This window comes from Rhamphochromis longiceps, linkage group LG3, assembly GCF_057381845.1.
Source record: "Rhamphochromis longiceps isolate RC_006_pf linkage group LG3, R_longiceps_female_GT1.1, whole genome shotgun sequence".
Lineage (NCBI taxonomy): Eukaryota > Metazoa > Chordata > Actinopteri > Cichliformes > Cichlidae > Rhamphochromis > Rhamphochromis longiceps.
Genome location: NC_140559.1, coordinates 14,615,055 through 14,630,130, shown reverse-complemented (window position 1 = coordinate 14,630,130; position 15,076 = coordinate 14,615,055). Strand labels below are relative to the sequence as shown.

Genomic DNA, 15,076 nt, shown 5'->3' with positions numbered 1-15,076 from the left:
AATAATAGAGCATAAAAAGTTTGTGAAATCCTGGATAAAAAACACCAGCAGGTCCGGGAGGGCGGTAAAACACAGTATATTTGATGAACGGACCTTAAGAAGTTGTGATTCAAAGGAAGGAAAGTCTCAGAGTCCAAAGCTCTGCAGGAGAAATTGTCCCGGAAAACAGTGGCAAATCCACCACCATGACGGTCCAAACGCGGAGTCCCGATGAAGTGACAGCCGACCAGACAGAGCTCATTAAGGTGAATACCAGTGGCGGCTGGCCCATAGGGGGCGCTCGGGCTCCGCCCCCCCAAATGTGGAGGAGTAAAAATATATATTTTTAAAAAATTCATCAATGATAGTTTTACTATGTGTGTGCCCATATACAGCCAGGCGTATTTTAACATTTTCACCAGCTGACTCATTAAAGTTCAACCAACAAACGGTGTTTTTCTTCTTCTGGGGCGCTCGTCAAAGCGCCCTTGATATGCAGCGAAATAGCCTATCATTAAATGGTTGCCAGGGGAAAATAATAAATATTTGACCTATCAGCGTCGCTGAATTAAATGGTTTGGGGGCGCTTAAAATTGCGCCCCTGCAGAAAACGCGCGAAGATTTGCTGTTCTAGAATTTTACCTCAGTCAGTAGCCTAAGTGAGCTATAAGGTCAGAGAGAGACGATGGCAGCGGTATTGTTAACGGTTGAGGCACAGCCTCCCCCAAATTCGGTTAGATCGCTTCTAACCTACCCTTTTGCCAGAAGGACAATGGCAGAAAAACTGCAAGTTAAAGAGTTGGGACCTGACAAGCCCGAAATTCAACTAACCCAGGCAACGAAGGAGAAGTCAAAAGCATACAACAGGACTTTTTGTCGGAGTTGGTTCCAGCGCAAGTCGTGGCTGACGACTCAGCCACGCTGGCGCTGGCGCTGGCGCTCTATCAGGTTCTGATGGAAAACAACCTTCAAGACACATTCACCGAAACTGTAAGTCTTCTTAACATCCTCATCACCACACCAATGACAACATCAGAATCGGAGAGGTGTTTCTCTACTTTAAAGAGGATAAAAACTTTCCTGAGAAACAATATGGCTCAGGATCGGCTCAACGCTCTGGCTATGCTGTCCATAGAGAAAAAACTCACACAAGAACTTCCTGATTTCAACACCAGGGTCATCGAGAAATTTGCCACTCAGAAAGACAGACGAGCAAAGTTCTTGTACAAATAAGAACCCTTAACCATATTTACTCTCTTTCTCCATCCCTCTCTCTTTCTCTCTTTAGCCCACCCCCCCAATCAGTTTACAGTTGTTGTTTTCAATAGTTATTTTTCATTCATTCAAAAAAAAAAAAAAAATCTGTTCATGTTCATTTTTACAAATCTATACAAATGGCCAGAATATGGTTGTTCATTTTAAATTTAAATTAAAATTGTGTTGTTTGATGTACTCATTAAATGGGTCATTTTAGTCGATATCATAAAAATTGCCCCCCCTGAGATTTTTTTCAGGAGCCGCCACTGGTGAATACATTCATTCTCCGGTATCTCGAGATATGTTGCCGGTCCAGGTAAATTTTCTGTTAGGCCCTAATGCACAGTTGGGTAGGTGGTAGCAGATCAGCATTATCCGTGTCCTGTAGGGGGACCGGTACCAAATACCGGAGACGTTCTCCACTATGGAGCCGAAGAAATCCCCTCTGTCGGGCGCATTTGCTTTTGGCCTGAACACCAGACCTACAGCCCCTTCTAGACGATCTTCTTCAGCTTGTCTTGCTCCTGGGTTTTTGCTTGGAGCCAAGAACAGGTACAGGTAGTCTGGAGAAGGCGGAGGGCAAACAAACGGCGGAGGGAAACCTTGGTAGTAGCTCTGCCAGCTGTCAAAAGTTTTTTCCATACATACTTTGATATTCAACAAAGTATGTGAACTGTAAATACGAGTAGCAAATACACCATCAGGCTATATCAGAGCTGAGATGATAAGATAAGAAACAATAAAAGGAAACAGTCGACAAACACATGGAGGAGCAACAGAGGCCAAGCTGAACACAGGCGCCATGTTGAGGCCACTCTTTGTGGAGAAGGACTCACACAGGAATCACATAGTTTCACAGATCATTTCTCTGATATTGGTGAACATTGATGAAGGAGGGATCCTGCTGCCTTCACTGTCTCTGCTGCTCTGCAGTAAAAACTGCTTCTAAAGTGGATTTTTCTTCCTGCGTGTCGTCTGCAGACCTTTAGTCATCCACAGCTTTTCTTTCTCCTCGTCTTTAAATTTCCTAACAGGACAGAGTTTATGATGTGATTCTAAGGAGGGATTTCAGAGACACTGTGTGCCTGATCAGGAACGTCAGCACACACTTCATCCCAGTGATGATCTGTTAGCTCCGTCTTTAAGGCCTCACTTCTTCCTGCTGTCATGTCAGTCGTGTTGTTTCACTGATTTTCTCCAATATTTTCTGTTGCTAACACTAAATCTGAGCACAGCTCACAGCTGAGTGTGTTCCAGTAAATTGTGAGCAGCACAAACACAATCAGAGTTTGTCTCTGTCAGCTTTTAGTGAGCTCACTAACAAATGAACAAAGGTCAGGCTTCAGGGCGACGCCTCAGCTTTTTTATTGCTCCTAATAAAACAGGACGTGGGGAACATGGCCGACTGCGTCATCTTTGTTTTAATTATTTTTAAATGATAAAAGAAGAGAAAGAATAAAGATGTAATTTAATTTTATTTCTACAGCATCAAATCACAAGAGGTGATTTATACTGTAAGGTAGACCCTACAATAATAATAATACATGCAGAGAAAACCCAACAATCATATGACCCCCTATGAGCAAGACCTTTGGAGACAGTGGGAAGGAAAAACTCCCTTTAACAGGAAGACTCAGGGAGGGGCGGGGCCATCTGCCGCAACCGGCTGGCGGTTGGGTGAGGAAGACAGGACACAGACACGCTGTGGGAGAGAGAGGTTGTAAACACACTTATAGCAGCATCTGTATGTAAAGTTTTTATAACAAAAATCTGTTTCTCGCAGCCAAAGCAGAAAACAAAGAACCACATGAAACAGAAGTAAGATGCAGCAAACAGGTGTGGGTTCATCACAAAGGTGGAGCCACTGACACCTGTGGCTGTGGGAAGGGCTATTAAATCCGCCCGTGATGGGCAGATGTAATCCATACGGTCACGTTGGTGTAGAGGCCCGACTTCGTGTTCATGAATGTGACCGCAGCTCCTGCTGAGCTCTTTGTCCTGAAACTCTGAGTCATGTTGTTACTTTTGTTTTCACATTTGGGGAATCCCCGCTCAGGTTTTACTTTCATTTGGTGTCTGTCCAGGTACTTTCATACCATACAGCTCGTTTAGTCAGCCAATCAGAGACCTGCAGCATGGTGGCGTGCCACGACTAAAGGTCTATTCTGTTCTGTTCCACAGGCTGCACGGGGTCAGCGTGGACGTTTTGGAGCAGGTAAGCGGACGTTTTTGTCTTTCTGAAATGTTCTTTTGTTAGTTTGTCCACCTGATGAGCAGGCTGCTCCATAACTGAACACTATGGTGTAAATGTCATCAACAGTTAACCAACCAAGCACGAAGCATGGATACAAACAGCAGCTAGTTGTTGTTAGGATTTTATTCAGGTTTAAATCAGACAAATAAACGACGTCTATGATGCAGGAACGTTCTTCTTCCTTCAGTTTGAGGACACAGGTGTGCAAAGAGTGTTTGTTTCCCAGCAACGAAATAATCTTTAACTGAACTCTGATCAGTTTTACTGCAAGCTTTTCAAAATACCGAAGATAAGAGTCTGTATTCATGTACCTGAGATCTGACCCACATGCTGTCGATTATTGACCACAGGAAGCACCTGAAGGACAACGTTAAAGACAGTCAAACTTCCTGTGAGGAGATGGACAGAAACGAGGAACTGGAGTAAGTCTGGAAGCAAGGAGTGAAATGAAACGAGAAGATTTTCTCTGTGTTTTGTTTCAGGATCTGTGGACAGATTAAATATTTGCTGTGCTTAAAATGTTTTTTCTATAATTCCTGTTTCAGCAAATTGTTTCAGAGGTTATTTACACACTGCAGAGCAGACAGACTGAGCAGCTGTGATGAAAGGCAAAGACTGACAAAGCTGGCAATGAGAAGCTGCACAGATGAAGTCGTCCTGCAGTGGCTGAGAAAAAACTCAGAGTCTGACGCCTTCAGCAAACTCACAGACGTGTTTGACTTCCTGAAGAAACACATTGATGAGGAGGAGAAGAAGAACCACAGCGATGATGTTCACATCACCTTTGTGGCTCATAGTTCAATCGGAGACTTCATGATCCCAGCCAGCTGTTACCTGCCTCTGCCCACCATCACTGACGTGCTCCTGTATTCTCCCTGGAACTGCGTCACTTCTGGTTTAGCGTACGGTATCGCTACAGGAAAACTGAGGCCTCAGCACAGAGTTTTTTCCTGTAGGAAAGAAGGCTGTACCATTCCTGATGACAAACATCGACCTGTGAACCTGCCAGATCACTGGAACTCACTGAAGAAAGCTGGAGCACAGATGGTCCCAAACATCACGGTTAGCCCCCTTTCACCAGATGATGATGATGATGGAGTGTGGAAATGCTTTGAGTCTCTCTCAGCTAAACACGGCCCACCAGGAAGGAACCGCATCGTCATCCCGTTCATCCTCCCAGGACGGGAATATGAAAGCGTCCCGTTCTCTGTGGTGACCTTGGCTCTGTCCCTGGTGCTCCTCTCCTCCAGGTTTAAAGCCACTCTTCACTTCTCTGGTTGTCTCAGAGATCGCTCTACTGGACCAAAATTTGACAGGAAGTATCTTCAGGAGCAGTACGCCTGCGCCATCGACAACAGCTGGATGGAATGTTCACCTGAAGCTTTCAGATGATGATAAATGCTGCCTGTGTTAGACATGTTTGTAGATATTTTAGGGTAAAGATGAAATGATAAAAGTAATTTTTTCTATATTTGAGGCTCAGATTCATGATGAAGGGACTTGAATCATCATTTAGAAATGTTCCAGCTCATAATCTGATCATAATCTGCCAACATCTGTGGAGGTTATTAATATAAACACTCACCTGTTCTCTGCTCGCTGCTCACAGGTGACGTGATACTGATGTCAGGCCTTCAACCAGCACACACACAGATCATTGACATGAAGTATATAGATTATTTATGTATGTTATGTATTATGTAATATTTTGATCTGTTATTGCTTCATGTTGGGCTTTTAGATCCGTACTAGAACAATCAGTCATGAGCCACAGATTTCTAATTCAGACTCTGTCACGTTCCAAACATAGAAGTAATACAAGTCTACAAGTTGTACATCTATATTTTCATGCAGACTCGGTAATTGTTTCTGATCTTTTGTCATTGTAAAACATCAAAATGTGAAGATGATGTTGTCTAAGTGAAGAAGAACAGGATGAAAACCTGAAGCTGCTCATTAAAAACAATGTTGTATATATGAAATTTATGGGGGACCACAAGAACCACGCGCATCAAAATAAAGAATTCTGTGATTAAATCATGAATTGTAGAATAAATTTGTACATTCATTTTTGAATTCCATGTTAAAAAAATAATTTTTAAAAAGTTTTTTAAAGTGGCGAATCCACTCCTCATTTCAATCCCTTTCCTGTTGATCACAGATTAGCTCAGGGATTAACATTTGGATTAGCAGCTGGATTTGCAACTTTATTTTAAAAATCCTGCTGCAATGCAAACTAGCCTTGACATTAACTTGGCATGTAAAGAGCTCTCTGACTGGTTGGACAGACACAGGCCGGCTGCCTGGATTTTTCTTCACTTCTTGTTTGTGCTGACAGCTTTGCCCTGCTTAGAAGTGTGTGTGTACAAAGGCCGCTCAGCCTCAGGATTTACACTCGGCTCAACACGTATGTGAAGAACAAAGAGACCCTGCAGCGAAACAGAACCTCTGGCTGTGTGCTTGTTTATTATTTCAGGTATAGATGATGGAATATGACCAGCCTGATGTCAGCCTGCTTCTCTGACAGCGCCTCGCCTCTGTGTGCTGCCCCCCGCTGGCTCTGATCATTACTGACTGAGTCCTTGCTGCCACTTTGTTAGGTACAGCTTGCTAACACAGGCTCAGACCTGCTTTGCCTTCAGAGCTGAGCCTTAAATCTTCATGGCTCAGATTCAGCGAGGTGCTCAAAACATCCCTCAGAGTCATGTCATCAGTGACATCAGCTCCTGTTTTACTGCATTAAAGTGATCAGATGACTTCAGCGCTGCTTCAGCACTGACAGATAGAAAAGTGCATCCACATAAACAAGATCTATAATAATAATAATAATCAAATGCTGATTTTCATCTTTTCAGACCTTTGTCTGGGTGCTAATCCAGCTGTGTGTGTTTGTGATGACAGTAAATAAATGTCAGACTTACAGCTCCTGTTTTACTGCATTAAAGTGATCAGATGACTTCAGCACTTTGACATGGATGGTAGTGAAAGCAGGAAATGACAAATGTAGCACAGCAGCAGCGTTTAACACGTCTGAGCATCATTTCAGTGTTTCAGTCATTTAAAAACACTTCCTGTCACTGTGGTGGTTACAGTGACATCATGCAGTTTGTGCTTTGACCTCCAGAGGGCGACAAATCAGCACAGACAGAGAGCTCCATTCAAACTTTGCTGCCATCAGTAATAATGCTTCAAATATAATCATCAGTGTTTGAGCAGTTATGATATCAGGGACAATCTAGACATGTGTGACAATACTGAACATGTCACATGACACACCTTAGACATGATGTGATCCACTCTCAGTCTGCACTTTCATTCATGACTTCAACAGGTTGAAATTAGCTTTGAAGAAACATCTGTTTAGTGCTGAAATATTAAAATGCTGCATGAAGAAGAACAACAAAGTGATAAAAGACGTTTGTGTTTCAAACAGGAAAACCAGCAGAAATAAATCAACCAAGGACTCGGTTGAAGATTTGTGAATTTGTGAAAGTTCCACCTGAATGCAACACGGACTTTTTGATGCTTCTGAGTGTCTTTAACGCCTCTCTGGGTGTTTCCTTCCTGCTCAAAGTTTCACTAAAGTTTTTGTTACTAAAGTTAAAATGCCTCTGGACCCCAGTTATCGCTCAGCTGTGTGCAGCAGCCTGTGTCACTCACTCATCCCGTCATGCACTGCAGTCTCATAAGGAAACTCAGCTTTTTGATATAAAGTTTTTCTTGTTCCCGAATACAAATATTTAATAGGTATTTGCTCGAAATAAGTATTCATAAAAAACAGGTTATTCGTGCTTTTCTGAATACCGTATTCGGGTTGGGCTCTACTCCTAGTTGGGATTCTTGTCCTTTGCTGATGCCTGTATTGTGCAGCCATGGAGCCTTAATAATGCAGCTGCATTATTTATCCACCATAACAGAGGTTAGTGTTCAGCTCTGTCACCACTCTGGCCACATGTTGCCACACTTGTACTTCCAGCTCTGAGCTGCTGCTGCTGCTGAACACGTTACTTTTGTACTTATGTCTCCAAGCAGCATCACAGCTTTCAAAGAAGAAAAAAGCATCATTTCCTGATAATGTGTGATGAGCTTGTACAAGATGTAAAGACTGGTAGTTTGAGGAAATCACAACACCTTTCAAAAACATATTTGCTTCCACAGAGCAGTGAGCCTTCTTGGTTTCCTCGTAGATTACAAACAGGATTGGAGTGATGAGGCACGCGGTGCTGCACGGCTGTCTGTGGGACGACCTGTACATCAGAACCACATCAGCCCAGACCGAGACATCTACCAGCACAAGTACAGAGCCTTTATCTCACATGTTTGAGCATTCGTTCACCTCCATCTGTTTGTCTGTTCTTACTCTTTACCCAGTCCACCTTAAACACAGTGGGTGTGTTGCAGGGAATGGGAGTTACCTTATGGAGCTGTTATTGTGTGGAGATCCTTGTGTACATATTGAAACCTCTCTGTGTTATCACTCAGCCAGGCTTTTCAATTGGCTGTTTGTGTTTTTTAATACGTGACCTTTGCTAAAGTTCAGTCCTGTCACACATCATTTGCACCTTTGGGTGCAAATGATGTGTGACAGGATGTAAAGATGTGTTTGCAGAGTTGTCTGTAGGACAACAGTTTAGTGATCCAGCTCAGCACTAACAGGTGAATATTGCACAGGCTGAGGTGTGATGTTAGAGGGCTGCTCGTGGTGCTTGTGCTGATCCAAGACAGGCTCAGCTGGATCTGAAGGCACATCTGTGTCAACATACTGCAGTAAGCTCACATGTGGTAAATCCACTGCATCGGCACAACCGTCACTACCAGTCGACTAATGTGACGCTTGCAGACTGAGTGATGCTGGTGGTTTGTACTGAGTGTGAGACAGAGCTGACCTCTGACCTCAGGGTGGAGAAATCTGATAGAAAACTCCGACTCAGCAAAAATGTAGCCAAGGTCACATGTAAGAGCACAGCCAATGAAACAGCTGGGTGAGTTGTAACTAATAACTCAGCTGACACAGTCAGACAGCCTGTTTCTATGGCAGGTTTATTTGGCTACTTTGAAAGGATTTTATCCTAATAACTCAGTTTAACTATCACAAGAATGAAATGGTGCAAATGTAAAATCCTTGAGGCTCTATTCTGAGTAACTTTATGATTGGCTGCATGTGATGTGGGGACATGTGGCAGTTATAACAACACAAACATAACTTAGGCTGCATGTAAATGGGCTCTGTGCAGCTTTGAATCAGCTCCTGTTGGCCTCCAGCTTCTGGAAACACTTCCAAGCAGAGCTGCCGCTTTGCAAGCCCGACTGGGACCAGTTCCCAAAGCAGGTGGTCCCATCATGTCAGTGGTTGCTGTGTGGGTGAGGAAAGGACTCACAGGGAGGTGAAGGCTGGTGTTTATCATCACGAACACAGGATGACTGGCTGAGCTGAAAGGACTGAAGCGAACACACGTGCAGAGTCGAGCACATTAACATCAACAATGACGCTGAGCAGAGAGACACTGAGGGTTTAAACACTCTGGCTGATGATGATGATCAGGGACGCACAGCTGAACAGAACTAATAACACACAGGAAGCAAACATGACAACAGGAAATGTGAACAGGTGAATAAACATGAAACAAGTGCAAACACTGGGCGAACACCAGGAACCCGACACACCAGTGACACCAGGAAGTAACTGTGCATGTCATCAGTGTGGCTGCATGAAGACTGAATGACTGATTTCCTGATATGTATGGTGATCAAATCACTTCTGTATGAACTGTGTGTTTCCAGCTGGTTCCAGGTCACAGCTTTATATTCATTAGCTATGAAACCTTGATGCTTGTTTGAAAGGACACAGATGGACCTTGTTTCCTTCTTTCCTTCCTTTTTGTGTCCTCTGTGCTTCACCTGCTGCTCTTCACTCTGTTACTTTGTGACTCTGGTTCTCCTACAGACAGGTGGGTGGTGTCTCCACCTGTAGATGGAGCAGCAGCTGGTCTGCTGAGTTCCTCTGACTGTCTTTGATTTGTGCTTCCAAAGTTTAACAGGAAAGTGAAGCGAGAGAAAGAGCAGGAAGAAAAGCTCAGCTTCCTCTCTGTGTCACATCCACAGTGTCTTTAGATGATGGAGTCACAGCAGAGAGAGTTCACAGCTTCACTGTTTGTGCCCTTTAGATGTGCACTTATTCCAAATATAACATCATCATTATGAGCCTGTTATTATGTTTATTTTTCCTTCACTCTGCTTCATCCCAAAGGTGTTCTTCCACACCAAACTCCCTCATCTGTGTCTTTATGAACTTTGCTGTCTTCACTGATAATAAACGTCTGTCCTCCATCTACAGGAGCAGTCAGCTGACTAGGGATGGGTATCGAAAACCGGTTCTTGTTGAGAACCGGTTCCCACTGTTTCAATTCCTTGGAATCGTTTGCCATTTTTGTAAACGATTCTCTTATCGTTTCCAGTCGCCCCGAATGACGTCACCACGTTGCGGAGCGTCATTTACCTGGCAGGAAACATGGCGGCTCAAACGCTCAAAAGTTTGGTTATACTTTACAAGAACGGATGACAACAGGGCAACTTGCAAAGTAGATATTTCATTTAAGGGAGGAAACACTACAAATATGCAAAAGCATTTGCTCACAAAACACACGATGACCTTAAATGAATGTCATGTTTTTAATTCCGCTCCGGACTCGTGAATCTCAACCCAGCAGCAGCGGTAACGTTTGCACGTCCTCTCCCGTTAATGCGGCAGGTAAATAATCAACTAACAGTGCATATTATGTTAGCGCGATCTGTCTTATTACAAAACCTGCCATCACTGTGCGTTTAGGTGATCATGATGAGAGAGACAGAGTCTGGCTGGCGCTCGCTGGCAGTTCTCGCTGCAGTCTACCGGTAGCGTCTCCTTTCAGGCCAGGATAGACGAACGTCACAGAGCAGTGACTCAGTTTGTGGTCAAAGGCTTGCACCCATTTGCCACAGCAGATGATTTTCGGTAAGTGAATGTGTTTAATTGTAGGCAGGGACATTACTGGATATTCTTGTGTAATTGCCACAGAACAATTTATGTTATACTTTGTTATTGCTACAGAAGAATATTTATTTTATTATTTTACATTTACAATTTTTTTCCTGGGGACCCTGTGACACCACATTGAAGAGCCGTAGGCTGGATCTCTTAAGATCTCACTGCTGTGTTTGTAAGGCCATGTTACTCCTAAATTTCTATCTTGTTCAAAGAGAAGATATAAAACAAAGTTCTAAGCTAATCGACCTTAGTGTTCTCCTTTTTAAAAAAGAATCGATAAGAGAATCGATAAAGAATCGAATCGTTAAACAGAATCGAAAATGGAATCGGAATCGTGAAAATCTTATCAATACCCATCCTTACAGCTGACTGTGACTCAGTGTGTAAGTGATGATGCTTGATATTCAGGCAAATGAAAGTGTTTGAATTTAAAATGGTTGTAACATTAGTCCATCCCATCCTTCAACAGCTCACAATACATCAAAGTCCTCTTGGAACATGTGCTCTTATTGTGAAAATCTGCCTCCCTCTCCATCAGAGGTGGAGCCCTGACTCCTTCCTGTCTGTCAGTGTAGCAGGTTTGGACTTGTTGGTCTGAAGCTGAAGTTCAGTGAGGAGCTCAGACGTGTGAGAACAAGAGGACTCACTTGTAGAACTTCTATCAGAGACTTTAAAGGTTTTTTCATGGAAATAATTCAGGACCCACAGTGGGCCCACAGACTGTGAAGCCTTTGATTTATTATTTATTGCTGCAGTCAGTGGGACATTTGGAAAATAATGATGAATGTCATGGAAACATTTTTGAACTGATTAAATCTAAATGAATGTATAAAATCAGCATCAAACAAATGATTAAAGAAGAGCAGTTATTCACTGTAGTGAGACAGGAAGTCAACGTTTTCAGTTAAAACAAGTAGAAGAAGAAACATGGAGCTGTTAAAGTGTAACACGAGTTTGTCATGAAGATGCTTCCTGCTCTGCAGCAAACTGTTCACTTCAGTTTGGATTAAGGACACAGCTCAGCTAAAAACAGCTTCCACTAACAGTGTTTCTGTGATCTGCAGTGGAACCAGTTTAAAGTGTCACTACAATAGAAACTACAATAGAAACATAATTTTAATGCTGCTCTCAGTAACAGGACAGAAAGCCCCCAACAAACATTTCTACATGTTTCTAAAGTCCAGACTGCATTTCTGCTTTTGTTTCATCCAAACTTCCTCATGAATACCTGTGTGTTTGGTTCCTTTTTTAAAGTTTTACTTCACTTTCCTGAACTCATTGTCACATGATCATCTCCAGCACAAACAGCACAAATCTGCCGCTCCATATTTCATGACAACTGACTCAGAGCTGGACCAACAACGCCGAGTGGAATGAGAGCAGGTTTGAATTCATTTTTAATCTCAGACATTAGAGGCAGTTAAAAGTTTCACCTGCTTCTGTAACTGAAAGCACAAGTGATGTGTCGGTCGCGAACGAAACGGCTCTTAATGCCGGATCATTGACGTGAACAACGCGAGACATAAGGAGCCGTGTTTTTTTTTCTTTCTCTCACCCTCTCACTCTCTCGCACTTTTTTTACGCTTCACTCTGCATGTGAGCCTTGTGCTTTGCGCTGGGCAGAGGGGGGAGGGGCGGTAGTTACACTCTCACAAAGGAACAGAGCAGGAGAGAGAAAGAGAGCAGGGCCAACAACGTCACATTAGAAAGGTATAGTAATCATCCACAACTATTTTCAGTTGCGGATGATAAAGGATTCAGAAAGTTTATTCATGCAGGTCCATATGACAGAGAATGTGCATGTTCTTTTTGTTTTCATATTATAATTTATATTTAATTGTGTTGTGGTTTGCAGTGTTTTGTGTTGTTTCACTTTGAATTTGTTTAAAAGGAAAAAGCTGAAAATTTAAATAGTTAAAAGTTGAAATGTAAATAGTTGTTTTTTGTATTTTATGATTTATTTATTACATTTTATGTGAATTGAATAAATAAAAGTATATTTACGGTGGCCCCTACAGACAAAGCACGTAAAAACCTACAGGCTAAACAAGCAAGGAAGTACCAACCACCAGATTTGGTGTGTGGTAGTAACAGGTAAATTAATTTTTTTTTTTAATTATTTAAATATACATGAGTGTTTGTGTATAAATACACAAACCATACACATATGCTTTCAATTGTGTAATTTAAGTGATCACGGTAGCTCTGTTTTGGAAGTTCAGTTCATGCTAGAAATGTGTTTTGGTATAAATATATATATGTTTATATATATTTAGATATAAACATATATAAATAAAACCACCTTTTTCACATTAGTAATTCCTTTTGTGCATAATTTTATATTATTGTTAATAATAAATTAATTAAAGCAACAAAACAACCTGAAGAGCCGGTTGGGAGCCGAAAGAGCCGGCTCTTTTTAGTGAGCCGAGCTGAGCCGGTTCTCTAAAAAGAGCCGGAAATCCCATCACTAGTCCAAACAGCAAATGAATCGCGCATGAGCGAAGCCGCTGCTTCCGCACTTACTGTAATGCAGTCAGTTCTTCTTTTACTGTTATGCTGTTTTTGGATCACAAGGTTTAAACATAAACACACACACAGAAAGTAACTCCAAAAGAGCACCTATTTCGGGTCACTTTTGCCAGTCCAAGCCCAGATAAAGGTGCAGGGTTGGATTTGTGACGTTAAAAAAAACAATAATTGCTAAAATAAATTTAATTTGTAGTTCTAAATAATTTCTAAATGCATTTAGGGTATTTTTTACTCACTTTATGTCTCTTCCACGATGTTATTTATCTCTCCAACAACGTAGGTTACAATTACATTAGCATGACCAATTATGGAAATTATGCGATGATGTCATTTGGCAACTTTAAGGACAGCCAATAGCGATTTTCCTTACTGGGGAGTTGGCAACACTGCGCACCACCGCCCTCTCTCCTTGCGCTCTCTCCCTTTTTCCCTTTTTCCTTCTCCACCCTGTGTTACCTTCACACACCATATCCCCGTAGGAAATTACAGTTCTCACAAGCAATTCACAATAAAAGAAAGATAACTCATTTTAAACAATGCAAACGTGTTTTAATCATTTTACCTGAACTTTGATCTTTTTAACAAACAACAAATTTAAATAGATGAATTTTACTCTTTGATATTTATGTTCTTAGACTTCACTTATCTTTTACTATTTATGCATCTTTTTAATCCGAGTCACAAAATGCATCCTTGAAGGGCAGCCCCTGAATTGGGATACATCCAGAGCGTAAAGAATGGATGTTGTAGGAGGTGTTTCTGAAATGAAGAGGCTGAGTGTCTGTAGGACTCCAGCTGCTTCAGCAGATGTCTCCTTTGTGCTTTGCTTCAAACACAGTGTAGGTAGGAACTTCCACTCAGTTGTTTCAGGTGTTGCTGGATGGAGGAGCACAAATTGTTTAGTGAGTGTGATATTCTGGATTAGGGTCTTTGAAAAGATCAGGACAGAAGGACGTGGATACGTGCTTTATTGAACAGCAGGACATCACACACTAACTTGTTGTTTTCTTAGCAAACTACCTTTTTTGTTAGGGCACCGAGGCACCAAGGCACAATGTACATTTCAAATTCCTTTAATTTTAAATATGTTTATATTGTCTATCCTGTAAAATAGTCAGATGTCTATTCATATTAATGTACAGAATTCACCTGCTTGCTGCTACTACTGCACATTCACCCAGTGTATATACTATATATATATATATAATGTTCTTCCTCTACACCCCCCCCCCCCCCCCCCCCCCCCCCAATTTTTGCACATGTCGAGGAGCGTGTCAGGCTACATTTCACTGTGTGTTATACTTGTATAACTATGCATGTGACAAATAAAGAACCTTGAACCTTGAACCTTGTTATATGTTGGTCAACCAAGAACTAGCCCTGTAACATTTTACCACTGGGGGGCAACAATTCACTCTATTACAATGAGCATTTGAAATGGCCATATGAAAACAGCATAAAGTAGGTTTGACTTTGATTTGTATGAAACTAGTGTGATGTTGTAGAGTGAGTGCGTCATTTCCAGCATGTGTTTTCAGCCCTGAGTGGCTTTAGGTTGAAGTTGATCCTCATGTGTTTGTCTGCTCTAACCTAGTTATCCCATCATCAGATAATTATACTGTAACTTTGATTACTATACATTTCTTCTTGGTGCCAAATTTCTGACTCTAGTTCAGTTTTAGAAACCTCATGTTAAACTGTGCAAGTATATATGAAACTCCTGATAGAACTAATTTGAGTGTTTATCTTTGTCTGGCACCTTGTCCTTTTATTTTCTTTATTTGTTTTGTCTTTGTTTTTATAATAGACTTGTCTAAAGATTGCAAGCCCTCTTTGTTTTTTGTTTTTTTGTTTTTTTGACAGTTTGTTTGATTCCAGGAGTTTCTCTTTAATTTATATATTAACAGCAGTGTTACAGGTGAAAGTACATTAAATAAAATATACCTATGACCACTATAGGTTATTGTTAACTAAATGACACACTTAATTCTAATACAACTCAGGTTTAATGATCTTTTGACATTTTTAGG

The 15,076-nt window shown here is 41.6% G+C and overlaps 2 protein-coding genes across 2 annotated transcripts in view; one reads left to right on the top strand and one right to left on the bottom strand.

Moving 5' to 3' along the window:
• LOC146673023 (NACHT, LRR and PYD domains-containing protein 3-like) overlaps window positions 1–15,076 on the bottom strand; it is a 505,210-nt gene that overhangs the window by 82,040 nt on the left and 408,094 nt on the right. The window lies entirely within an intron of this gene.
• Window positions 3,818–4,882, top strand: LOC146673047 (uncharacterized). The gene is made up of 2 exons (XM_085401566.1): window positions 3,818–3,912; window positions 4,036–4,882. Exons 1-2 carry the CDS (start codon window positions 3,818–3,820, stop codon window positions 4,880–4,882), a joined length of 942 nt encoding a protein of 313 aa, XP_085257692.1.